This window comes from Notechis scutatus, chromosome 1, assembly GCF_049901735.1.
Source record: "Notechis scutatus isolate UNSWTSFEM ecotype Mainland chromosome 1, rNotScu1.2, whole genome shotgun sequence".
In the NCBI taxonomy this organism is placed as follows: Eukaryota; Metazoa; Chordata; class Lepidosauria; order Squamata; family Elapidae; genus Notechis; species Notechis scutatus.
The window spans coordinates 26,003,194-26,029,795 of NC_142009.1; the positions used below are offsets into that span (position 1 = coordinate 26,003,194).

Here is a 26,602-nt window from a genome sequence, read left to right on the forward strand (position 1 = left end):
AATATAATTTTTTGCTTGGAAGTTGGTTATACATGCACAACAATTATATTTGGTTAGGCTGTTTTGTGTGTGTGTTAAATCTGATAAGCTACCCAATTCTCTGATGTGATCTCCTTGTAAGAGTAGCCTCCGTCCTGTTATAGAAACTGTCGGGTCCTGTACATTCCCCCCCACACACAACCCCCACTTATTATTTGGGGCTCTCTTCCATTGGCTGGCGCACACGGACGGCTTGATTTGGTACAGAGGCACGAAAGGACGATCCGAGCTACTCTCTACTTTCCCCACCCCGCTTCTCATTCATCTCCTCGTGCTACTTGGCCCCAATAGGAAGACAAACATCCGCTAGGGAATGCCATCCGCTGGGCAAACACCGGCCAGGTCCGCCACCGCGAAGCGAGGAAGCGGCGATGATTGGCTGGCGGGGCGGCCCTGCGGAGAAGCTCGACAGCGGGAGCGCGAGCGAGCGAGCCCTTTTCAGCCAGCGTCCGGTGCCCTGGCCCTGCGTAAATAGCGGGCATGAGAAAGGGCGCGCTAGTGACTTAAAAACTTCGGCTCTGTGAGGAGAGACGGAACTCTGAGGGTAAAGCCTCGGAGGGTAAAGCGGCTCTGGCAAGGCGGCGCAGCCTGGCACCCACCTACCCACCCCCAAATCAAACAAAAACCGAGAAGCGCTACTTTCTTCTGGACGCTAAAGCAGAAGAGCCCGGTTGTTTCATCCCGGAGTTGTTATGGAAGCAGAGGGGAACCATTCATTAAAATTCAAGAACATGGCGACGGCCTATTCCTCTCTTGCTGCGGCCAGGCAAAGCAGAGGGGCTGCCTGGGAGAGCTTCAAAATCTCCTCAGTGCTGGGTTGGGCAATTTCGTTTTAAATGCAGGCCCTCTAGAATTTTGGCCAGTTCAAGCACCATTAGTAGTTTGCAAAGAGGCAGTGTTTCGCCAGCAGCACAGACATGGCTTTCCTTTATTACCCCCCAAATATAGGTAGTCCATTTAGTGACCGCTCAAAGTTACATCATCACTGTCAAAAGTGACTTAGACAGTTTTTCACACAATTGTTATAGCATCCCCATGGTCACATGATTTACATTTGGGTGCTTGACAAGTGACTCACATTTATGACAGTTGCAGTGTCCAGGAGTCATGTGATCCCCTTTTGCGATCTTCTGACAAGTGAAGTCAATGGTGATATCAAATTCACTTAACAATCATGTTATTAATTTAACAACTGCAGTGATTTACTTAATAAATGTGGCAAGAAAAGTCATAAAAATGAGACAAAGCTTAACACACTTCTCACTTTACAACATAACTTTTGGGCTCAATTGTGGTTCGTAAGTTGAGGACAACCATCAGTATTTCTCAATCGCAGCAACTTCAAAATCTGTGGGCTTCAACTCCCAGAATCCCCCAGCCTTCATGTCTGTCCATCTTGAAATTGCTGCGGTTGAGAAATACTGATCTATCAGAATGAAAAGTGAATGGCCCATTCACCATATGGTTTCCTCCATGCACCTGTCTTCATTCTTTTTAAAAGTCTGTTGTCAGCAGGATAGTAGCTTCCACACCAACAGTACATTAAATTAACTCATTCTGGACCAGTTTTGAATCTGTTGCACTGGATAATTAGGGGTGCATTTGTCATTATGCTACCAGTGCAAATGTACCAATTTGTCTTGATAACTTGGTGTTCTGGAGCTTGCAAGCATTCTTTGCTTCTTTAGAAACAGCAATATTCAGGGATTACTAAATCTGACTTTACTGAAGTTCAAAGTGAAAGCATTTATGTTTATTCATTTGATTTATAATTTTTTGTACAGAAGCTCATGGTTGCATACATAATATTCCCTTATTTTTCCCCATAACCACAACCCTGATCAGTAGATTGGCTTGAATGAAAGTAACTGAACATCACTTAGTGAGCTTCCATGGCTGATGGCAGACTAGAATTGGGTCTCCTTGATCCTAGTCCAAAACCTTAACCACACCATATATGTATTCTACATGATTGCCTACTTTGTAAGAACTGATTCCAGTTGGATTGGACTAAGCATCCTATTTTCATAGTAATCATTTTGATTCTTTAGAATTAACCAGAACCTAAAAGTCAATAATTCTTATATGAAACTCATCAACAATGGACACTATCTTGGCTACAATTGTGGACCCTGGATCTTCCCTCGAGCTTTAATCTGTTCCTTGTCAGCCAAATGACTCTCTTGTGGTGTTATAACATCTATCCTATTGTCTAGGGCCAGTCTGCTTAAGTATTCACATTTATTTCTACTTAAGCCTTGTATGTTTAGTTGCGAAACATGGACCTGGGGTCCGTACTACAAATAAATAAATCAACAATGGAAGCTTCCTGAGAGACCGGTTCAATATATAGCGATACCCTCTAGTTATCATGGCAAACTGCCATTAGTAGATCTCTCCTTGATCTATTTTCCAAATTCTTTCCAAAAATTAAGAAGAATTAAGTGTATCAGTTTGACCCCCACCCCCAGCATCCCAATATTTCAAAGGTGAGTTCAGCAATAGATCCCATGCTTTGCATTCAGGTGGCCTCAGATCTAGTTTTTGATATGCCAAAGCAAGGGCAGAAAAGTAGCCTTAAAACACTAAAAAGCCGCTACATAATTATTTGTAGTAAATGAGAGCAAAATGGAACAAATGTCTCATTCCATGGCTCGGTTACACAGAGTGCTTGGTCTGGTTCTGAATTCTCCTGAGTTAAAATAATGCATTAACCCATAAACTAATTGAAGATTGGGTTACATGACACATTAGTTCTCATTTGGTCCCACACTTGGACTGGCAACTTGATCATTAAGCAAAGCAGTTGGTAGTAAAACTGCAATTGTAGTTATAACCTTACTTCGGCTTTCCTTTGCTTTATAGACCTGCGAAATTCATAAATGCAAGGATTGGTCGCAAAGTTACTTTTTCATCATGATTATAACTGCTAATGGTTACTGTATAAGGCAGTCATTAAATGAGAACTACCTGAAAAGTGAACAATAAAGCTTACTTATGCTAAGAGTATCCATTAGAGCCAAGTGCATCCTTGCTTGCAGGCATAAAAAAGCTTCTTACATTCCTAAAGAATAGTAAACATAGTCCAGAAAAATTAAAAGTTTTCCTACTAGGCCCTACCAAACACTCTACAGTCAAGTACCGGTACCTAGAAATTGCAGAATTTCCTGTGTTCCATAACACAGTATATCTTCAGTTCTGTCAGGCAGCTGCGATAGCTGGCCTGATTTTTTAACTGCTAATAGCAGAGTATGAAGAGCAGAATTGCCCAATTCTCCTTTTCAGGGACACTTGGGACACGAACCAGTTGCATATGCTGGTTGATTAGGCATCTTTGTAGTTGGTATATGGTATGCATCCTAGGTTGTTCATGTGTTCTGCATTGCATGAAGAACAGAGAGTAAAGAGGATCTGCAGGTGTTCTAATAGGATTAAGCATAGTTCTCATGTCTTCTTCCCATGCCAGGTTATAGTTTATTGGCTTTCCATGAAAGATAACTGTTCCAAATAATGGCAACACACTGGACCACGGGAAGTCTGGAGATGGAAAAAGAAGAAAAAGTCAAAGACAACAACATTGCCAATTATGGATTTGCGCATAGGCAGTGTCAGAAGTAAAGGAATTTAGGCAAGAAAGGCAGTTTATACCTGTAGTTCAAGGGGATGAAGTAGAAGTTGGCAACCTGCACTGCTGGCCAAATCTGAAAGACAGAGACATCACCATTAGAAATTTTTTTGATGAAGAGCAGCCACCACATCCGCTTCATCCCACCCACCAATAGGAAAGGAGAATCTGATGTTTGAAGCAACCATAACAGGACTGGTTCAGCTGAATGGCCAAGAAATTCTACAGGGTCTCTGGAAAATATGGAGAAAGTCTCTTCTTCTTCCATCAATTCGCCTAGACAATCTCTCTGCAAAACTATCCAGAGGAAAGCTGTCAAGTGCCAGCAAGGCCACTCACATAATAGTTGGTGATCAGGGCATCAGGGTAGTCCTGCAAGAAACAGAGGAGCGAAAGGTAGGTAGAGTTGCTGTACATGTCCAACTTTGAGGGATTTATACTAACTGTCCTGAAAGAGAAGAAAAATCCCAGGGAGGAGTTTTCTAAAGTTCTAGGATAGTTCTTCCTAAAGTTAAGTCTAAATCTGCCTCTCCGAACAGTCTAGTTTCTCACTGCCTGAGTTCAAACACTGCATTACATTCACACTGTGTTAAGCTGGGTTTTTGTTGTTGTTGCTCGTACAACATATAGACATGGTATGCTTTGGGTCCCATCAATAAAACTGTGTCATTTTATGGGATTCAGAATGTGCCTTCTCTTTTCATGGTGCATGCTCTCTGGAAAAAAGCATTTATCCTGAGATTCACATGTTTCCATCCTAACTGTACTCAGAGAAGCCTTTAAAATGTATTCTACCGCAGGCTTTGGGCCAGAATAGGTAATGGCCCTTTGTGGGATGTTTGGTGCCTTAAATTACATTGTCCCAAAGTTGCTTTTTTTCCATGAGGCAACTGGACTTTCTGGTTTTTCTTTGAAGATGTTTCGCTTCTCATCCAAAAAAGCTTCTTCAGCTCTGACTGGATGGTGGGGAATGGAAGCTTCTTGAATGAGAAGCAAAACGCCTTCAAAGAAAAAACCAGAAAGTCCAGTTGACTCTTGAAAAAAAAAGTACCTTTGGGACAACCATGACCTGGATGTCTGAGAATCTGAATAGACGCTTAAATTACATTGTGTTTTTTTTCTGGACTTTTTCATTCTCAGATTATGTATAAAACAATTTTTATTTTACAGAATGAAATGGTCTATAAATGTCTTGAAGAAATAATCACTATGCATATGTGTTCACAATAACAATAACAAAACCCTTCCCACATGTCCACAAACCTCAATGGCTAGAGTTTCTACCTATCCCTTTTCCACCATCATCCAAAACATCTCAGATAATTTCCTGTGTGATTGGGAGTGATTCAGGAAACTAAAAGTAAGAGATGTATTGGGGGTAATGACTCTTTTTAGATCCTGCCTTGATTCAATATTTTTAAGCTGTAGGTGGTCTTTCTCAATCAGCTCTTTCCTTTCCCTCTAAGAATGGGTTCCATCAAACTTCTTGGCAATGTATTCTTCATGACTAATCACTGCTTAGCAAACACAGTGTTATTGTACATGCAAACATAAGACACGAGAATTCTTTGCTGAACAAGGAAGAGCAAACAGAAAGCATCTTGCTAAGGCATCGTCATAACATGCTGGAGATGCGTGGCCCCTTAACCAAACCGGCACTAGGTGACTCAGCCACCCTGAGAGGGGCAGGCAGGCATCTCACATTGCAGAATATGACGGACCACTAACCAAAGAACAAAAGTAGACATTTAAAAAGCCATTCAAGAGTATGACAGAAGTTGGCATAGTTCAAAAGACAGAATCTTGTATCTGAGGCAGCCTTGTGGGGATTAAAGCTGCTATGGAAGCTGTGCATCTCTGCCTTTTTAAAATTTCTATCCATCAGATAAAAAGAATATTGTACATAAGTGATCTTTTTTTGTGTGGTGGTTAGTACATAGTGATTACTGGCAACAGTATTTTCTTAAATTCTCCAGAAATTTAAGAACATTTTCAACGTATCATTGATAAAAACAAAAATATTTGTCTAACTTTCTGCTTCTACATACTAATGAAACAATTTTTAAGAATGAGAGGATAAAGATCATGAAGATATGAATATGTCACTATTGACTAGTAATGATTTGGAAATTCATAAAAGAGAAAGCAATTTGATGGCTGTAGAGGAAAATTAAATTGCTTGCTCTTCTATGAATTGAATTCAACAATTTAATCATGCTCTATGTTCATTAATAGTTCCTTTTGTCCATTTGAAATCTCCTCCATTCAATGACACAAGATGATAAAGTACTATATTATGAGAGAGTGAGAGAGCAAAAAAGCCTATCTGGTAGCCCAGATAGGGCTTCCTCTTCTTGCTTCTTGCACAAAATTTGTTTGTGTCTACTCTGCAAAACGTTAGGTGGTACTGTCTTTGGAAAGGAGATTGGCCTAGAGGAGGTTTTAAAAAAAATTGACAACTTCTAGCTGAGAAATTCTGTAAGTTGAAATCCACACATCTTGAAGTTGCAATGTTTGGAAAAAAACACTGTCCTAGAGAATTTCTTCTATATTCCAGATCAAGAATATTTACCTGCTCTTGTAGCAAATTTAAGAGCAGCAGCTTTCTTTACTTTGACTTTGTGCTACTTTCAACGAATCATTTGCACGGATGGCCAATCAATTCACTCAGCCAGAGTGAATACAGAATTACAGGGAGGATTAGTTTGTTACAAGTTCTTGGGAAGCCTAATCAAAAGTGACAATGAGACAACATTGTGGAATTGCAAAAATAGCTCTGCAAAAAGGACACTATGAAAACCAGATTTTTGCTCTTCACGGAGTCACTGAAAAATGTATGAATGTGAGAAAGATGCCTACTGTAGGTTAACTGATTTAGAGAAACTAAATAGGCTTGAATTATAGGTTTTGCACAAAAACATAGATGGTTGTTGCTAAATACATAAGTATATGTGAGTAAACCATGCATAAAAATACAGTTTATATGTTGCCTGGATATGGCATTTTGTTTATTTCTTTACCATATTGTATTGCTATTTATTTTATTGTCTTAGCATTTGTTGTGTTTTATTTTGTGACTCTGCCAGAGTTGGCCTGGAGTCTGGTTGTGCCAAAGTATTATGTATGCCTTGAACTGTGAGATGGGCGGCAAATAACTTTGATAAATAAATATATATGTATGAATAAATAAGTAAAGCTATTCACTAAATACATTTGGCAAAAGATTAAGGTGTGTGATAACACCTTGGCTGGAATGTATTTACAGATATAGATAAATGTATAAGGAATGCTTGTATAAGATTAGATTACAGTATATTTTCTTTTCTTTCCTCTTACCTCCAGCCTTCAGTTTCTTTTGCACAATAATTCTTGCTCTTTTCCTGCACTTTGTATAATGCTGCCTATTTTGTAGTGGAACGGTGTGATGGATAAACTATTCATGTTTTTACACTGTTTCTTTAAAGCAAATTGGCTGAAGAAACGGTAGAGGTTTTAAACCCAGTAAGTAATGCTTCTTTTGCTTCTCTGAAATCTCCGTAACCACACATCTATCTTGATGCTAAATTTGGAACTTACCTTTTTGAGCTTGCTCCAGTTCTCTTTCAAGGATAGGCCGTTGAGTGTTCCCGCCACAGTCAGAAAACAGGCCAGGAAGCAGGGTGCAAATCCAACCTGTGTAAAATATAGTTAGGAATGCAAGAGACATTCAGGAAAATAAGTGAAGTATTCTTAGGCGTATGAAACAGAAAAGGAGTAGAAAAAAGATCTCTCGGTGTGGAAGATATAGATACCATGGGGTTCCAGTAGATCTTGGTCTTCCCCACCTAATACAACAAAACCAGAACCAGAATGATGATGATGGTTGAGAGCCTGCAGCTTAAATACTTGATGCGCAGCATTTAGTAAACAACATGCTAATGTAGGGGATGGAGCTATGTGTGCACGCATCAAGCAAGAAGGGAAATTCTGCAAAAGCTAAGTTGCAAAAATGTAGAAATTGTAATTTGGTCATGGTTTGCTCTTTCAATTCTCAAAAACTACAGAAAAAGAATTACAAGCACTTAGGCAGCCATTTTTTGGAGGGAATGCTTGTATGCGCCCCTCCCACCACTTGAGTTCATGAGGGCTTTCCTAACCTGATCCAGAAGCATCTTCTGGAGTGCAGCCATTCTGGTTTTGCCTAGCACCAGACGATCCAGGACCTGGTACCATCTTCCAATGACTGGGCCCTGCAAAGGTTTGATGGATAGCCGTCAGAAATGATATTGAAGCAGCTTCTGCTCCCACCCTGAGCTTAAGTATCCGATTTCTGTTTTCCCTATGTCTCAGAAGAATCCACTTTATTGGCTCAAGGAATAGGTCTGGTCATAGCACGTATATCAAAACAGCTGGAGCTGATGTTTCCAACTGAGCTCTAAGATGACTGCCCCTCCCTCTCAGTACTCATAATTTCCACTTACCACAAAGCAAAAACCAATGCTCATCATTTTTAGGGTCCGCCAGCCACTGTGCCCAGACAGCCCTCTTCTTTCAATCATCTGCTGGGAAATCACATCTCCAGCACCCATGAGGGTCCCTATAACACAGCATTAATTCAATATTGATCCAATCAATATTCTGAATGCCAGAGACCCTTAAAGCTTAAAGTAATATCTTATTTCATTTTTTATGTCTGCTTGTTTGTGTGCATTTGTGTATGCTTTTGAATCAGTGTTGATTCCTGGCAACTGCCTGGCCAAGTTCCTGCAGTTTTTCTTGACAAGATTTTGGACATAGTTTATCATTGCCTCCTTCCTAGGGCTGAGAAGTGACTAGACCAGAGTCACTCAACTGGCCCTGGAGCCTTCACTACACTAAAGTGGATCATTGCACTAAATTGGCTCTGACTTTTCCTTTGTTTGTATTCTTTTTGCTGTCTTCTCATTTCATGTACTCTAATTCAACTAGCTGCTTCTTATTTGGGGAAACCATAATTTGCCAGTATCTTTCAACTTTCTAACCTGAATCCTAACAGAAGATTCCTAATAGTTCTCTTGTGAGTTCCTAACTATATTTTATTCTCCATTTTTCTAAGTCCCAGATTCTGCAGTCTTCTACACACAGCTGAATTCTTGTGCCTAAATAAGAAAATGGGATTGAATAGCTCAAGCAATTCTTTGACAGTCAGTTTGTACAGTTGTAGATTGGTAGGCAGGGGGAGTTTCGAGATCCTATCACAAAAAATGTGCAAGAGTATCTGATTAAAGCAACTCTCCTTTTGATTTACCTAAGAGACATTAAAAGGCTCTTGATAACACCCAGGACTAAATATGGGAAGCTACTCATTGCAGAAATTGAGACAACAATGAGTCCAAATCACGTCTTATTTTTTTTTTACTGAAGTCTAGTCTGGGGAAGGGGGCAGAGCAGTTGGTCCACTGACTTCCAAAAGTCTCTGCCAACAACTCTTGACGTCAAGCCTCCCTCCTTGGGTGAGACCTAGCCAGCTGGCAGAGAAATAAGCCACAATGCTTGGAAGAGCTGTCAGTCTCTCCTTCCCTTGGAACTGACTGAAAAGGTTCAGCAAGTGCTAAGAGTCAAGGGCAAAAGAGGAGATCCAGTTAGAGTAAGTACCACTTGTACAGAACCTGTCTCAGTTTCCTCCATGAGTTTCCAGACTCTCAGGAATCTGCCAAAAATACAAAGTGATTTCTTGGCTTTCCCGATGAATGTATCTATTTCAGTTACTGATCAGCTCCATTAAAAGTGAGCCATCACATTGCAGAAAAACAAACCCAGAGAAAAATTGTTAGGTGCTGGGATAATACTCAGAAAGCCTTGTCCAGAGGATGTAACACCATATGCAATTTATAACACACAAGGAAGTAACACCATGCATAAGTATGACTGAATACTATGAAACCATTAGAGACAGTCAGGGCAAGTTTCTTCCTACACAGTAGAAACATATGAGAAAGTGGAGCTAAGTTGAGGAAGAAGCCCTAAACTATTGGGTGAAAAAAAAAATGAAGACAAGGCAGATGCTGTGGAATTTGATTGTTGCTAGGAAACTAACGATTAGCCTTTCAAATATTGACCACATGAAGGACTAACTCTTGATATTTAAGATTCTCTTGTTCAGATGTGCAAATTTCCTTGGTTGAGATATTCTTCCCAAAAGGATGGGAGCCAGTTTCTTTGTGCTAAAGTATCAGAAACATCACAGCGCTGGCTCAGCTTCTAACTCATTCATTGATAAATACACAGCTACTGGAAGCAAATGCACTTTCCCTGATCCATTCATTCATTCCTCTATACAAGGTGGGGGTGGCACCTGAATGATGCAGTTGGCAAGCCTGCTGAGTGTAATGGGATGAGTCTCTCTCAATGCCAGCTACATCACAGAGATTGACGACTCTCTCGGCGATGACTTCACCTACATGGAACTCTGGGGGGCTGCCAACTCTGCTTGCTAGTCACCCCTACAACAAACAGGCAGATTCCATTATACCTGATGGATGGCCCTGGGACGGAGTTGTCAGCAAGAAAAATCAGGGAGGGGAAAGATGCAGGAACAAGTACATAAGCATCAGCACAATGGTTCCAGGACTTGTTTAGTAAAAGCAAATCCACCAATGACTGTGTATGTTCAAATTTAATGAAAATATGTAGTAAATTAAACATGCAAATTCAAAGCTAATCAGATCAGGAAAAGACCAAGCACATAGCTTTATAAAATGCTAATTTTTTAAGTTAATATTAACCCTGGTTACTTGTTTTTGCTTAGCATACTGTGTGAAATCAGTTCACTGGTTAGTTTATAGTTTAGTAGTGAATTGTACAAAATGGATTAATTCATTAACCAGGTTTGCATGCACGTAGCCACTGAGGACTCAACAAGTACAATAAATGAGTATTGAGGACTGACCCTGCTTTGTAAGGAACTCTGTATCTATCCCAAAAGTGCTTTCCTTCAAAGGGCAACTGGACTGTCTTTCTTTTTTTCTCTGAAAACATTTCACTTCTCATTTAAGAAGTTTCTTCATTCTAAGTAACTGGTGGGGGAATGGAAATTGATTTATATTTTTTGAAGTCATCCAGTTATGAGCATTCTGAGAGTTGTTGAGGCCACTTGGAGGTTCAGGGTTACCTGAATCAGAGTGCAAACAGATATGGAACTTTCTTGGGACTGCTGAAAGGACTGTGTTGTAAACAGGAGATGGGTGGTATTGTATCATTCCCCCTCTGTTGAGGGAGGGCTGTTCAATTTTAATATAGATGGCCTCTATAACTCCTCTTTCAAACTAGTGGTCTTCACTCTCCAGAATATGAACCTTGAGCTTGGTCTTTAGATGCTGAATTATGAAAGTCTCTGAAAAATCATCCATATTAGAGATATTTCTCTCAGTTCCAGTGTTCTGTTAGGAGTAGTGAGGGATTTTGCAAGGATTTTGAAATGAAGAACAGCATCCTTGACATAGGTCAAAGCCATTTATGCAATGTACTATAGAAATGTGGCCTCCCAAAAGGCATCAGAAATTCTTTCAATAGACAAACCCTAATGATCCAGCAATTTTCATTTTCTGTGTTCATACAATACATGCAACCATAAACTAATAAAGAATGATCAGCCTATAAAGCACAGCATGTGAAAGAGAGTGCTAAAACTAACCAAGCCTTTCATGCTATTTACAAAAAAACTGCTAGGATTTAAAAGACCAGATTAAGTACATTCTTAGAAACAATCAGCAAAATCTTAACACCAGTCTTTCAGAAGCCACAATTAATTCCTCTTGGGTTCATTTAGTTTCAAGTTTGTAAGATAATCTTAAAAATAATTATAATTTTTCTTTAGCAAATGGCTGTAGTAGTAACAAAATGACTCCTCAGAGGAGTGGCAGGAAATCAATGTAATAATTAGAAAACCCTCCTCAATTTCAAGATCCTAATTTCCAAGTTTCAGACCCTGCCAATCTTTAAACTCTGGATAAGCATGAAGTGAGATTCCATCCTTAGAAAAGGCTGAGAAAAACCATCTAGGTTTCTGCAATAGCAGTGTCTTTTTCCTGGCTCTTCATAATTTGTGAGCCTTTTCTATATTTTGCAGTAGATGTGTTTAGATGAATTGTGAAAATTGTTTATTTTATTGGCTTACAATTTTAAGGATTTTATTTGCCTGTTATGATATTATGTTTGTGATCCCAGTTTATTGACATAATGGTTAAATATATACCAGTTGCTGTTTTTTGTATTGTGATTGCATGCTTTTCTTTTTAGCAATTGTTAAATCACTTATGTGTATTATGCCAAAGGTGCTTATTTTCAAAACCGGACTGTTTTGTCCCTGAAGACATTTTGCTTCTTGGATGAGACATGGGGCAACCATGACCTGGATGACTGAAAACCTCCACAGACATTATGTGTTTTATGTAACTTATTTTATTTAGTAAGAAAGACATTCCAAAACTGAATATAAATGTAGAAACTAACAAAAAGGTTGTTTATGCTGCTGCCACTCTCTAGAAGACAGACGTATACAAACTTTTCAGTTGATACATTGGAGGAACATTTATGTATGTTAGATTGTTGCTGTGAGAACCACCACAAAAGGAAGTGGCTGTGACCAACCAGTGGTAGTAAACAACCACTGGGGAAAAAGGAAGCCAGCAAGCAGCCAGAGAAGGAACCACTCTATTCCTTTTCCAGGGCTAATGTGCCTTAGCTCCTCTTACCAGCTGTGAAGATTTGCACCTTCCAGGGGTGCTGGACCATCAGTCTCTGGTAGGTTCTCCAAAAGGTTGCCATGTCACCTATCACAGTTTCTGTGATACAGAGAAGTAAAAAATACATTGAAGCACAAATCATGCCCAAAAGCGCATTATGTTTAGAAGCAGTACCATTCTGTACAGTACTGCAGTGAAGAAATATTAGATGATCAAAATACAGTAATGGCCTGTAAAAAGTTGCCTCTTTTTTTCCAGAAGGCCATATATACTTCATAGAGGTACATTGTTGGAGCTGTTAAAAATGACATTGGAACTAATGAACACAACCAGTGACACAGGACCCAAGCAGACACCAAACAGCTTCTTTCTGGATTCTTCCCTGAGTATGACATTTGTTATGACTCAAATGGCTCTGTCCAACTCCAGGATTCTACGAAATACTTCTCTTACGCCTATAACGCCTTGCTGTGTGATTTGCATTTATCTAAGTTACACTAGTTCAAATATTCCGACTGTCTGCACTTTCCATACATTAAATGTGTCTAAACAGCACAATTATCATGCCTGCATACATAAAGTGTTATTCTTTTTCAGGAAGCGCGTTGATGGCATGTGTATCTTCCTGGGAATAATAATATATTTATTAGAAAATAAATTACCATAGGAAAAGACAATTATGATATGTAACATATGACCAACCCTGTCACTGATGCTCCATCGGGCTTGCCTCGTAACTCAGCTCTGCCTTTGCAGGCCGTCAAACAGGCTTTACCAATAGAAGAGACTATTTGTAGCTTAGAGTAGTACTGTTGCTCTCGGAGCTTGGTTGTTTTCTTGCCGATGTTTCACTATCCAACTAGGTACCTAGTTACTAGTTCTCAGAAAGCGTGTGGATCGTATGTTGGTACTAGGTGGGTAGTTGGGTAGTGAAACATCGGCCAGAAAACAAACTCCGAAAGCACCAAGGACCCCCACAAACAGGCTTTTAAAAAAAGCATCTCACGCCGTTCTTATTTTAATACATTTAACCGGAACATGCCAACCAGGATGCCTTTTTCTGTGCACACTCGCCTCTTCTAATTTCCCTTCCAATTTCATTACGCCTCTGAGAAAGTTAACCCATCACAAGGCAGACTACAAACCCACTCGACGGCTAGGCAAAAAAGAAAAAAAAATCCACACCTTGCAAAAGCAGCCGCCTTCCGGGCTTTGAATATTCCCAGTATGGGCAGGCACGTGGCTCCACCGACCTCAAGGCAGCAAGAGATGACGCACAACGTTCCTGAAGCGCCTATTGGTAGAAAGAAACAGAGGGGCGGAGGGAAGGAAATACGCGCCTCCCAACCCGAGTAGAACTACGAATTAAAGAGAGGATTCGTTTGGGGGCTTCACCGCAACTGAAGAGCTTCTCTATCTCATCCAGGTCATAGTTTTATTATTATTATTATTATTATTATTATTATTATTATTATTATTATTATTATTATTATTATTATTATTATTATTATTATTATTATTATTATTATTATTATTATTATTATTAATTATTTATTTATTTATTTATTTTGATTTGTCAATCGCTTACAAGATAATAGGTATAAGTATACACATAGTTATGAATACATGAAATGGGTACATATAAGAAAAATAAAAGAAACAATAGGACAGGGACGGTAGGCACGTTGGTGCGCTTATGCACGCCCCCTACAGACCTCTTAGGAAAGGGGGTTGAGGTCAATAGTAGACAGTCTAAGTTTAAAGTTTTGGGGGTTTGGGGAAGAAACCACAGAGTCAGGTAGAGTATTCCAGACATTGACCATTCTATTGCTGAAGTCGTATTTCCTGCAATCAAGTTTGGTGCGGTTAACCTTGAGTTTGTATCTATTGTGTGCTCTTGTGTTGTTATGGTTCAAGCTGAAGTATTAATTGACAGGTAGGACATTGCAATGTATGATTTTATATACCATACTTAGATCAGACCGAAGACAGCATAATTCAAGGTTTTCTAGGTCTAGAATTTCAAGTCTGGTGGCATAAGGTATTCTACAACGAGTAGAGGAGTGGAGAACTCTTCTTGTGAAATATTTCTGGACTTTCTCAACTGTGCTAATATCAGATACGTAATGTGGGTTCCAGACCAATGAGCTGTATTCAAGTATTGGTCTAGCAAATGTTTTGTATGCTCTAGTTAGTAGTGTGATATTACCAGAGAAAAAGCTACGTAGGATTAGGTTAATAACTCTTAATGCCTTTTTGGCTATGTAGTTAGATCATTAGAGATGAGTATTCCAAGGTCCTTTACAGAGCTTGGATCATCAACAAGATCTTGACTATTCAGCTTGTATTTCATTTTCTGATTTTTTTTGCCAATATGTAAGACAGAGCATTTATTTGTTGAGATTTTAAGTTGCCATTTGTTTGACCATTCTGATACATAGTCAAGGTCTTTTTGAAGGGTAGCAGTATTGTCTGTGGTATTGAACAGCTTTACATCATCAGCAAAAAGAACGCAGTTGCTTTTAATATGATCACAGAGTTCATTTATGTAGAATATGAAGAGAGTTGGTCCTAGAACACTGCCTTGGAGGACACCACTATTGACAAGTACAGAATTTGATAGGACACTCCCAATTTTGACCATTTGTTGTCTGTTTGACAGGAATGCTTCTATCCAGTTATGCAGTTGTCCAGAGATACCATAAGATTTTATTTTTAGGAGTAGTTTGTCGTGTACCACTGAATCAAAGGCTTTACAGAAGTCTATGTAGATTGTTATTGCTTTGCCCTGATCGAGTTGTGTAGTCCATATGTTTTTGCAGTGTAAGAGTTGCAGATTACAATATTTTTTTTTTCCTGAAACCAAATTGTTTATTGGAGAGTAGGTTGTTTGTCTCTAAGTGGAGGATAATGGATTGGTTAATAATTGATTCCATGACTTTACAGGTGACGCAGCATAAGGAGATTGGTCTGTAATTTTCAACAAGGCTGGGGTCTCCTTTTGAAGATGGGGATGACTGTGGCTTGTGACCATAGGTGTAGAGTTGTAATTGCAGGAATGTTCCAATCTCGGATGGCAAACCTCAGATGAATGTTTCCAAGCAAATATAACTCAGGTAAACAAAGTCACTAATCTAAAGGAGGATTAGAGAGAGGAAGTAAACATATGTTAGACTTTAACTAGAGATAATTAATTGTATGGATTACTGTGGTAAACAGTAACGAAAGTTAAGCAGTAACAAAAGTTAACCAATGATGGAGGATAATTAAAAATGTGTATAAATGCAAGACTAGACTCCAATAAAGATCATCATGATTCAGTTGTTCATGATCAAACAACTCGACTGCCTGTCATTACAACACATAGGTTAGGCAAGGAACTGGTCCTGAAAGATTTTTCAAAAATTATGCTTAGAGGTTTGGCTATGGCAGTGGATAGCTTTTTTAAGAAGTAGGCACATATTCCATCCGGTCCAATAGATAGAGATGGTTTTAGATTGTGTAGTGCTTTTTTCAACATTGTCTTCTGTAAAATCAATATGTATTAGATCATTGTAGTTGTCTGTGGTTCGCTAAGAAATACTGGGCATGATCCATTGTTGTTTACAAATACTGAGCCGAAGAATGTCTTAAAGATGTTGGCTTTAATGGTGTCGTGTTGCAGTCTTTACCATTAGGTCCTATCAGGGTGGGATGGACCTTGAGTCTTTTAGTTTGTTGTTTACAAAATTGTAAAAAGCGCGGTGGAATTGGTGCATAGAAGGTTTTCCTCTTGTTTAATGTGATAATTGGTGCATTCAGTCTTTATCTGGTGGCATAAATTTTTATCGGCTTTTGAAATTGGCAACGTGATTTGTTTTTCCGCCAGAGTGATCTCTTTTTGGATTGGTTTCCTTATTGTTATGGGTAATCTTTTTTGTTTTGGGAGTTGTTGTTGGTACATATAGTTTGATGACTCTTTTGACTTCAAGTAAAAATATGTTGTAATGGTCTTCAACAGTATTGCATGCAGTGAAAAGAGATTGCCAATCAAGGGATGAGAGATCATTGTCTATAAGATCATAGTTGCCTTTTTGAAGTTATAATTGGGGATTATGTCATTGTGATGATTTTTGTGTGGGCGTATGTTGAGACAAAAGTCAATCATATTGTGGTCACTGCTGGAAAAGGGTTCTTTAGTTTGTATTCCATAAATTAAATTCAAACTATTGCAGAAGATGAGATCGAGGCAGTTGTTTAGTCTAGTGTTGTTGGTTACTAGTTGTTCCAGTCCCAGATCTGTAACAGCATTGTAGAAGGTTGCATGTATGGGTTCAGTTGTACATTCATTTAGGGTCCAGTCAATATGAGGTAGATTGAAGTCACCAAGAAAGATAAAGCGTGTGGGCAGGATGCTGCCCATGTTAGTAGTGTATTTAGCTTGTTTACATGTTCGATGTCATAATCAGGTGCTCTGTAACATAGTAAGAATCGAAATGTGATATTTAAGGATAGTTCACCGATGATGGTCACAGGAAGAGCAAGCTCCTGGGTAACTTGGATGTTTTTTAGATGTAAGGACTTTTATAGAAGATAGCAACACCACCTCCTCTATGAATTTCACGATCTGATCGGTAAACATGATAGTCTCTTACTGTGGTAATGGAGTCAAGGAGAGATGCGTTGAGCCATGTTTCACAGACAAATATGATGTCGAATTTAGCCATATTTAGTAAGAGGAGAAATTCAGGTATTTTATTCGCAAGGCTTCTTGCATTGAGTAGCTTGCATTTAAGGCCAGCAATAGTTGGAATTGAGGTAGTTGGGGCATGCGTGCCTAGTCTTGGGTGATGGTGGTAGGGTTGTGGTTGAAGGTTAAAGCTGAGTTGCGGGTTGTGTGACTTACTTTTGATACAGTCAGCATGGTAGTCAATGTACAGGTCCTCTCCATTGTCTAGACGTTTTTGAGTTCAGTGCGGAGTACATGGGAGCGGGCACGTTGCTGTATGGTTAGGTCAGGGCGACAACGGAGGTTCTTATGGTTGGTGTTGGTTTTGGCAAGTGAATTTATAGTGTAAATGAATTTACGTTTGCTTGATTCATTTTTGCAAATGACCCTGCAGAAGCGTGGGGCCACAGAGCCATCTCTGTTTTTGAGCTCTCGGCCAATGCGGGAAATGTCAAGTATTTCATCAGGGGAGATGGTTGATGCTTGATAATCACTGATGATGATCATTATCATTGATGTCCTCTAGACCAAATAAGATGGCGTTTGGACATTTCCGTTCACGCTCAACAGTTTCTCTGATGAGGATTGGGATATCATTATTTGTCTGGCTTATGTTTTTTTGTGGATTGGGTTGTGGATTGGGTTGTGGCTGTTGGGTAGAGGTGTGGTTTGTAGCTATTGGATGTTCAGGTTTTTGCGTTGTATCTTTTTTTTCAAGGTTGGATAATCTTTCTTTTAAGGCGTCCAGGGATGCTACTATGTTGTGAAGGGATGTTATTCGTGTTTCTATGGTATCAACTCTTTCAAACAGATCCAGGTTAGGTCTGCATGATTTGCAGAGATATGGAAACTCATTGGATGATTCTAGGTATTGAATCATTTGCTCGGGTAATCCCAAGCAGTCATGATGAGCGTATTTGTTACATAGAGAACATTTGATGGAGTTTTCATTATCCTTTAGAGTTTTGTAGCATTTAAGGCATGTGCAGGAGTCTTGTGGTTCATTGGTTGTTCATTGGTTGTCCCAAAGGTGCTTTTTTTTCAGGAGGCAACTGGACTTTCTGGTTTTTTGTTTTGAAGTTGTTTCGCTTCTCATCCAAGAAGCTCCTTCAGCTCTGACTGAAGAAGTCAGAGGGGGTTGGAAGGATTTAATATTCCTTGAAGACAGCTGGACATTGGCATCCTGGATGAGAAGAGAAAAGTCTTTAAAACAAAAAACAAGTATAGTTGCTTCCTAAAAAGAAAGCACCTTTGGGACTTTACCGCAGCTGTTTCAAGACGATCTGTCATGAAGTTAGAAAAAATACAAAAGATGCTTTAAACACCCCAGGCAGTAAACATCAGAGATTTTTGTATCTCCCTCTCCAAAAATGCATTATTTGTGATTGCATGGTCTGGTAGTGCAGGCAATCTCCTTGTTTTGTTTTAATGGCGAGCTCAATGTAAGAACGTTCTAAGCTGGAAGAGATCATTCAAATAGACTGGCCTTCGATAAAGACAGAAAAGGCTTAGAATTTATGACCGGAAGAGTAAACTGAATACAATGACATAATCAGTTGTCTCTGCTTCCCAAATGTACCTCCGCTCATTAAGTTTTCTCCATTTCCCATTTATAGACAGTTTGCATTTTTGCCCTGAATGCATCTTTTTCTAAGGAGTTAAACATTCTCTAGTCAGAAATTAGGGCTATTGAAACATTTTAAAAAATCTGTGATTTGTGGTTCCAGTATACCTCTTGCTAGTTCTTTGAAATGACCACATCGCACCTCACTTCTTCTCAGCAAGACTCCAGGATGCTCAATCCAATACAGGCAGTCCTCGATTTATGACCACAATTGAGCCCAACATTTTTGTTGTTAAGTAAGACATTCATTAAGTGAGTTTTGCCCCATTTTACAACCTTTCTTGCCACAGTTGTTAAGCTAATTACCACAGTGTCAGCTTTGGAAGCCATATTAGATTTGATGCTCCCACGCTGCCACAGTTGAGGCTGGGAAAGTGGGAGGGGGGAATTCATTTGAGTAAATCTTGTTAGACAAAATAAAATTATTTTGCTGTTTCAAGGTCACGTAGTATTGTGCATAGTGAAATGGAAATCTTACTTTGGGACGGATGGTGATTGGGCCATGTGATGTGGTGATGCGTATGGGGGATGGATTTGTAGTTTTTACTTTTGCACGGAAGCCCGGAACTTTCAGATTCGGGATTCTACAGATGTACCAGTTACTATCCAAATAAAAGGAACCTTTGAGAGATGTCTGTCTCGGAATTGTTGGTTGGAATGGAGGTTTGCTGGAACGCTGACACACAGTTGATAAGTTAGTTACATGGTTGTTAAATGACTCTGGCATCTCCATTGTCAAAACGTCAAAACGTTGCAAAAGGGGATCATATGACCCTGGGACACAGCAATGGACATAAGTATTAGTCAGTTGTCAAGCATTTGAAGTTTAATCACATGATCGTGGGGATGCTAGAAAGACTGTAAGTGTGAAAAACGGCCATAGGTCATTTTTTTCAGTGCCGTTGTAACTTTGAACCAGAGGTGATACTCAGCAGGTTCTGACCAGTTCTGGAGAATCGGTAGCAGAAATTTTGAGTAGTTTGGAGAACTAGCAAATCCCACCTCTGACTGGCCCCGCCCCCATCTATTCTCTGCCTCCCGAGTCCCAGCTGATCGGCTGGGTCTTCTTTTGTTGCCCTGCACAGGAGAACGGAGCTGGAAAGTAGGTTAGTGGGGTGGGGAGGGAATGGGATTTTGCAGTATTTTTCCCCTGCCATGGCCACTAAGCCACTCCCACCAAGCTATGCCCACAGAACCGATAGTAACATTTTTTGAATCCCACCATTGCTTTGAACGGTCACTAAATGAATTCTTGTAAGTCCACCATTATGTCTGCATAACAATTAAAGTCAGCTGCTGCATTTCTAGTGTGAAACCTGGGTAGAATTACCCAAATAAATAAAAACAAATAAAATCCTTGATAAATAATGGGAAATTTGAAGCAGTCTTTCTCCATCTTGGTAACTATAAGATGGCTGGGGAATTCTGGGAGTTGAAGTCCACTTCCTTAAAGGTTGCTTGTAGAAGAATTACATAATTACTACTGCACTGTTGCCATCACTAAGTCTTCTGAAACGCCTGAGTTTTTTATGAACATGACTTAGATAAGTCATGTTCATAAAACGAATCAGGAGTTTCAGAAGAAAATTGAATACGTGGAAAATATTCCATATTCCACACAGAAGAACAGTGGAATACGTGGAGAATATAGCTACAATTCAGTTTAGAAACAATGAAATAATGTTGCTCAGAAAGATCATCTGAAATTAGCATTTTTTCCTAAATTAAACAATCTTGTTATTGAAAAAAATTAATTTTGATGCACCTTTTTAATTTTTCAAAAGAATCTTTATCATAATCTTATAGAAGTATTCAGATTTATTTGTTGTGATTTAAATTGGCTAGGTAATTGGTTAAGTAAATTGGTTAAGTAAATTCTTGGAAATATCTCTCCTAGCCAAATTAGCTGTATGGTTCTCATTCCCAGCAGTCTTTCATCTAATTAACACAGACCAGGGACCCCAAAATTAAATCTCTCCATTAACATCATGAGTCATTGACTTGCAGTATTCTTTTTTCCTTTTCCTATGAAGGATGGATACCAACCGAGTTCCCAAAGTTTTGAACTTCCTTCCGAGATGGTTAAATCTATGCTGATATAGTTTTAGCTGTTTTCATGCAGTATCATGTATTCACGTTAGGAGGATGGATAAATCTTGAAAACTTTCACACCCTTGATACCTTTTTTTTGGTTAAAGTAGCACACCTTATGAACCAGTGAGTTTTTTCAGCATGCTGTGTTTCCTTAGCATAGGAACTCAATGGGTAACTGTCGGCCAATTATTGTCCCTTAAACCAGCCCATCCACCTCCTATGGTACAATAGTTATTGTGGGGAGAAGAGAGAGGAGTGAGTGCTTGTATGCTACCTTGAGTAACTATTTGGAAAAGAGCATATGACTGTATCTAATGAATCAATTAGTGAAACATTTTTTTTCTGTTTCTTGCATCAGTGACTCATCAATTATGATTCTTCTCTTTTTCTACTTAAGGTAAGGCTATATCCTGTTTGCCCTTCAGGGATCCAATGTGCTGCTGTCCATCCAGCAATGCTTACCTGCTTACCTACCTGCCTGCCTTTCTTTGCAAGAATCTCTCCAGTATGAAAGAGTTACCCTTCCCCTTTCATTGATTTGAAGCAGAACATGTATTCAATTTCTTTTTAATTAACTCCCCAAAATACAAGCAATCAGCACAGGTTGTATTCAATACTTTTATTTTTTCTTTAAAAAAAAATCCCAAAGGCATCAGTTTGGTTCACAGATGAGAAGAATGCTCACATGATAGCCAAGACTGCTTCTCAGCCTTGGGGGAAAAAAATTGGAGTGGTATTCTGCATAGCCACTGACAAATAGCCCTCCCCCCTCCTTTCGCCTAATGGATAGGATCCAAATGAGAGGAGCTGCAATTTGAGAGAACTCGGACCGAACAAAAGTAGACTTAGAGAATGAGGAATTGTATCAGATAAAGCATCTCCCTAGCACAAATTCCAGAAACAGGACCGTGGAGGACAAGAACTGAAGAGAAAGAAAGAAGTAAGCTACCTTTCCTGAGCTCCTGATTTTTGCTCTGTGACTCCTGATGTCCTTGGCAGAAAGCCTGCCCCACCAAGAGTATTATTTGGTCTTTGGTAGCACGAAGTGAGCATAAACCCAGTCAAATAGTATCAACTTGCATAAGAGATGAGATAGGGACCAAAATGTAATCCCTCTTCATGTCCAGTCTGGGCTGCAACAGACAAGGATCAGTACCGACCAAGCACGGTGGCCAAGAGTGCCATGCGGATATACATGCCATTCTCTGCCTGCCGGAAGTAGGCTGCACGGGGATCCGAGTCCACCTCCACACTAGAAAGAGATGCCAAGGTAAGGATTATCACTCACCACATTTAAAGAAGCTTTCCCTCTCCTCCCATGCATAGTCTCATAAAAGAGACCGCTGCTTTATTCAATAAGAATAGCAGTTTGATCAAACAGAATTGCTTGTTTTTGATAGGACTTTCTGAACTAAAAGTTTTGATGTCCATAACAATCTTAACAACCCAGGTATTTTAACTTGACCAGAAGTAACATTTTGTTCTACCTTTCAGATGGAGATAAATATGAGTTGCTGCTTACCAATCCTCTAGCATCAAGGATTGAACCTTTTGTGTATGCAGGCTGGGTGGAAAACCCCTGGAAGAAAGTCTTACCCAAGTGTAGCATATTTTTTATTCCAGGAGAACATAAATGAACTGAGGTAGGATTAGCTCTTTCGCACCTGATTTCATTGACACGGGGCATTGGATGCATCACCACCATCTTCTTCTTGGCTCGGGTCATGATATGCGGTGTCAAGATAAACTGCCCAAAACACTAGAGAGAAAAGACTTGAATGAGGTTCTTGGTTGTTAGCAGTTCTATCCCATGCTGAGGGAAACTGCCCATTTCTTCAATGCCAATTTTTAGGTGGTTTCAAAATACTCAGCCCTTGTGTGCTCCAAGTAGTCAGGATCCAGAAAACGAGTTTAGCTAGAGATTCCACATTTTGAGCCCTCGGAAAACATGGATTCAACCCACTAAAGTGAAGAGACCAAGCTGAGGATTTGCCAAACTGATACACAAACTAGGCGATTTTGTATGTTTCTCAAATAAATTAAAAAAATAATGTCTGAAACACAGTGAACTGAACCAAAGTAGCCCAGTATGTTATGTGAATCCAACATATGTGTCCTTAGCTAGAAAGCAGGGTATCTTTCTCAAAGAATCTTCTTTCTTTCTTTCTCTTCTACTAGAATATATTCTGATAATGAGGGGAAACACAGCATCTTGCACTGTTAGTTGGGACAAGATACAATTCTGGGAGCCATTTAATTATAGCTTGTTCAATAAATGAATATTGAAATAAACCAGGACATAGGGCAATGTGTGAATCTAGCCATTTGGTGTAATGATTTGGAGGACAGTTCATTTGGGTGCTTTCACCTACCATCTCATATTCCTGGACTGAAGCAAAGCGCTCCTTCTGGATGCGAGTCATGTAAAGAACATCCGTGTCTGGTAGAGCCTCTTCAATGTTCTCAAACTCCTCCTGGGAAAGAGGAGCATAAGAAGGAAGCAGTCAACATCAAGATGCAAGCAATGGAACCCAAAACCCATGATGGTAAACTCCCCCCTCCCCCCATCTTCACCTGCTTGATTCCCTTGGAGGCTACGAAGTCGAAGATATCAGAGGGCATGCGCAGGTTGGGTGGAGTGACATAACGCAAGCTGACACGGTACAAGGTCAGAAGGCGGGCCAGGGAGTGGACTGTGCGCCCATGCTTCAGGTCTCCCACCATGGTGATCTGGAAGAGGGAAGAAGGTCATGAGGTTTCCTGATCCATGGAAAGTAAGCATGCAGACAAAAGTATTGGAAATAAGCCCACAACTTTCCTTACCGTCATGCCATTGACAGTACCCAACTCTTCACGGATGGTGAAGATGTCCAGCAGACCTTGAGTGGGGTGTTCTCCAACTCCATCACCTGCATTGATCACAGGTTTGCGGCAACGTTTGGCAGCCAGCTGGTATAAAATGGGAGGGGAAGAAGCCATTAAAGTGAGTATCTGACTCATTTCTTTATTCAGTCATTTCATAAACCCTTTGTGGCTTCCATGTGAATTATTCTTAATCAGAAACCAGCAAATCTGCTGCAATGATTCCCAAATATTTTCTTCTGGGAAACTAAACTCAAACTGCCTGGAATCATCCCCCTAAAGTCACAGATGGTGTTTGTTGCGTACTAGATACTAGTACTTTTAGACCTAACCTCAGGTCTCCATATTTTGGTCATGCTATCTAAATTCCTACCCACACCCAGCTTCATTCAGCAAGTCAAGCTTCTCCTTCCTTTGCCAATATCATAATTTGAATGATTGGGGTGAGACCATAGTCCATTGAGACCAAATAATTGATGCAGTTGGCAGAACCATGTTTCCCTTATGACTATATGAATTGTATCAGAGGAAAAACTATATTTATATTTAGCACAATGCAGAGAAACAGAGAAATAGATAGGGATCTATTTCTCTGCATTGTGCTCACAGATCAGATGAAGCCAGAAGGTGAGATCAAGCAGTCCAGAGAAGTAAAAAACCAATTGCTTTTACAGAAGGTGTTTTTTGCAGGCATCTTGAGAACCAGATGCTTGAATTTACAATCAATACAATTGGTCAAGGATTTCCGAGGCATACATTTAAAAGCTAAGAAAATGAATGGCTTCTATCATAAAGACAAAAAACAAACCAACCCCAGGTGAGAAAGGGAAGGGGAGACAGGATTGTTGGTTTCTTTGAACTTGTACCATACCATGAAGATAACCCACCATCACTAATGGAAGTTTTTAAGAAGAAATTGGATAACCATTTGTCTGAAGTGGTGTAGGGGTTGGACTAGAAGACCTCCAAGGTCCCTTCCAACTCTGTTATTCTAATTCACTCCATCATGCAACCTCTTCCTTAATCCCTTGCCCATTTTTACCTCCACTGCACCTGGCTGGGGGTGCCTCAGAACAACAACGTCAGCATAGCAGGTCATGGTCTGGACTGAGTCTGCCAGAGATTCTCCCTTTTGGCAGGATGAGGTGGCCTCAGAAAAGGGGAGCACAGAGCCACCCAGACGGTACATGGCTGCAGAAAAGGAACTGCTGGTACGTGTGCTTGCCTCGTAAAACATGGAGGCCATCACCTTCCCCTGTGCAAAAGTTGCTCTGGTTTAGTATTGCTGTTTTTCCTGCCCTTCCCAAATCACATCCCCATTGTCCCAATTCAATTTTTTCCCCTCACCTTGAGAATGTCAAGACTGCGCTCTTTTTGCACCAACATGCGCAGATTGTGCGCGACGTTAAACAAGTGAGACATCTGTACAAAAAACAGGAGCACGTTGTGGAGAAGCAGCTTAGGAATTTGAGTACAGGAATTCCATGAGCACAGACACCAAAATGTAGGAGAAAAGAAAAACCGAATATGCAAATACCTGGCCCTTTGTGAATTGTTTGACTGACAGTATATGTTGCCCCACAAGAGGATGGAGTAATGGTGAGGTTTGAGGATGTGGCAAACTCTGAAGAGATGCCTGTCTGGGTATTGGGCCAGCAAGGTATAATGGACCATCCTGGACGATGGACAAGTCTGAAGGGATTTAAAAAAAAGAAGAAGATCATCACTTCAAACAGAATACTCAAGAGAAGATATGAGGGATCTGTCTCTGTCTCTCTTTTGCCTCTTTCTTATCCTGTTCTACTTTTGGGGTTGTTCCTCTAATTCAGGGCTGTCAAACTCTTGGCCTGCAGGCCAGGCCGGATGTGTCACACACTGGCCACGCCCACACCTGGTTTAGCGAAGGGGGGGAAAGTCCCAATACATCACATGATGCCGCAAGTTTGACACCCCTGCTCTAATTATTTCCTTCTGTAATCTTGAAAGCCTTCATTCTAAGCTATTATCATTTGTTAGAGTAACCAGGGTAGAAGCGACTGTTTGCCCAAACTCTACATGGGTACAGGTCTCCAGCCAAAAAAAGGAGAGGAAAAGTTTGGAGGAAATTTTTTGGCAATAGAACAAACACCAGCAGAATAACTCTTTAGAACCCGAACTTTTAAAAAAGCAGAACCAAATGGTGTTTCGCCTATGTTCACATTAGGTTCAATTAACTGATGCAACAAGCAAAGTATAAGGAATATTCAAGCCTGAAATATTATTTAAAAATTAAAATGTCAATTTTGAGATTTGATCATGGTGGCTAAACTATCCTTGTCAAATGAAATAGTAGACAATGGTATACATTTAATGGAGTGGCTTTATAAGTAGAGGAATAAGGTTGTTTTAACCAGGCCAGGATTAAAAATATTGTTCTAAGTCTATAGAAGATTTGAACTAAGTTTTGAACTAGTTTGTCTCTCATTAGTTGATATACAATGTTGCAGGGATAAAACATACCTTACTATGTTATAATCAACATTAAAAAAATATTAATGTCTTTGGCCCTTAATATCTTGGTCTCCCTGCCTCACAGAGCCCCATCTGATATAAAATCCAAAGCGGAATCCCTTTCTGGTTGTGTTGTCTCCAAAGCGAATCCCTTTCGTGTGTTGTCTACAGCAACCAATTTCCTACCTCCTCATTTTTCCTTCAACAAATTTGCCCATGGAGAAATGCTGTAAGGGACTGAAATCTACATGGCCATATCTGAATTTAAACAAGAAGCTCTTTCCACACAAGGCTACTTAGAATTTAAAAAAAACTGATAAAAAAACCCCACACAGAGAGGGTATAGCAGCAGTCTGAGTTTGGGGGAAAGAAGGACTTGGACTCACCTGGCTCAGGTGCTTTTTTGATAGCTCTTTCTCTGAGATCATCAGCTAGTGAAAGGAAGAGGAAAAGAATTA

At 39.9% G+C, this 26,602-nt stretch overlaps 2 protein-coding genes and 1 long non-coding RNA gene across 6 annotated transcripts in view; 1 reads left to right on the forward strand and 2 right to left on the reverse strand.

Moving 5' to 3' along the window:
• Window positions 1-1,770: 1,770 nt before the first annotated feature.
• MPV17 (mitochondrial inner membrane protein MPV17) lies at window positions 1,771-13,741 on the reverse strand. 3 transcript variants are annotated; one of them, XM_026671599.2, is made up of 8 exons: window positions 13,552-13,741; window positions 12,376-12,465; window positions 8,125-8,240; window positions 7,801-7,893; window positions 7,241-7,336; window positions 4,004-4,036; window positions 3,688-3,740; window positions 1,771-3,576 (listed from the first exon to the last, which is right to left on the reverse strand). In XM_026671599.2, the coding sequence occupies exons 2-8, from the start codon at window positions 12,446-12,448 to the stop codon at window positions 3,507-3,509; spliced, it is 534 nt and encodes a 177-aa protein (XP_026527384.1). In that variant the 5' UTR covers window positions 12,449-12,465; window positions 13,552-13,741; the 3' UTR covers window positions 1,771-3,506. The 3 variants fall into 3 exon arrangements, with proteins under 3 accessions (XP_026527384.1, XP_087805087.1, XP_087805168.1); XM_087948961.1 differs by having other exon boundaries at window positions 13,441-13,564; XM_087949042.1 differs by lacking the exon at window positions 7,801-7,893 and having other exon boundaries at window positions 13,552-13,736.
• A 7,446-nt stretch (window positions 13,742-21,187) lies between these two features.
• On the forward strand, window positions 21,188-23,679 carry LOC148132712 (uncharacterized). The gene is made up of 2 exons (XR_015746413.1): window positions 21,188-22,062; window positions 22,287-23,679. It is a non-coding gene; the product is annotated as an uncharacterized LOC148132712 (long non-coding RNA).
• The window catches only part of CAD (carbamoyl-phosphate synthetase 2, aspartate transcarbamylase, and dihydroorotase), a 35,290-nt gene continuing 30,084 nt past the window's right edge, over window positions 21,397-26,602 (reverse strand). The window contains exons 36-44 of one of the 2 annotated variants that reach the window (XM_026671590.2): window positions 26,531-26,575; window positions 25,192-25,346; window positions 25,002-25,076; window positions 24,697-24,909; window positions 23,616-23,741; window positions 23,367-23,522; window positions 23,165-23,266; window positions 22,457-22,551; window positions 21,397-22,044 (exon numbers count right to left, since the gene is read on the reverse strand). In XM_026671590.2, coding sequence (XP_026527375.1) covers window positions 21,942-22,044; window positions 22,457-22,551; window positions 23,165-23,266; window positions 23,367-23,522; window positions 23,616-23,741; window positions 24,697-24,909; window positions 25,002-25,076; window positions 25,192-25,346; window positions 26,531-26,575 — 1,070 coding nt within the window. In that variant the 3' untranslated portion in view covers window positions 21,397-21,941. Of the gene's footprint in view, window positions 22,045-22,152; window positions 22,552-23,164; window positions 23,267-23,366; window positions 23,523-23,615; window positions 23,742-24,696; window positions 24,910-25,001; window positions 25,077-25,191; window positions 25,347-26,530; window positions 26,576-26,602 lie in introns of those variants that run through there. The other variant, XM_087949110.1, reaches the window with a different exon arrangement.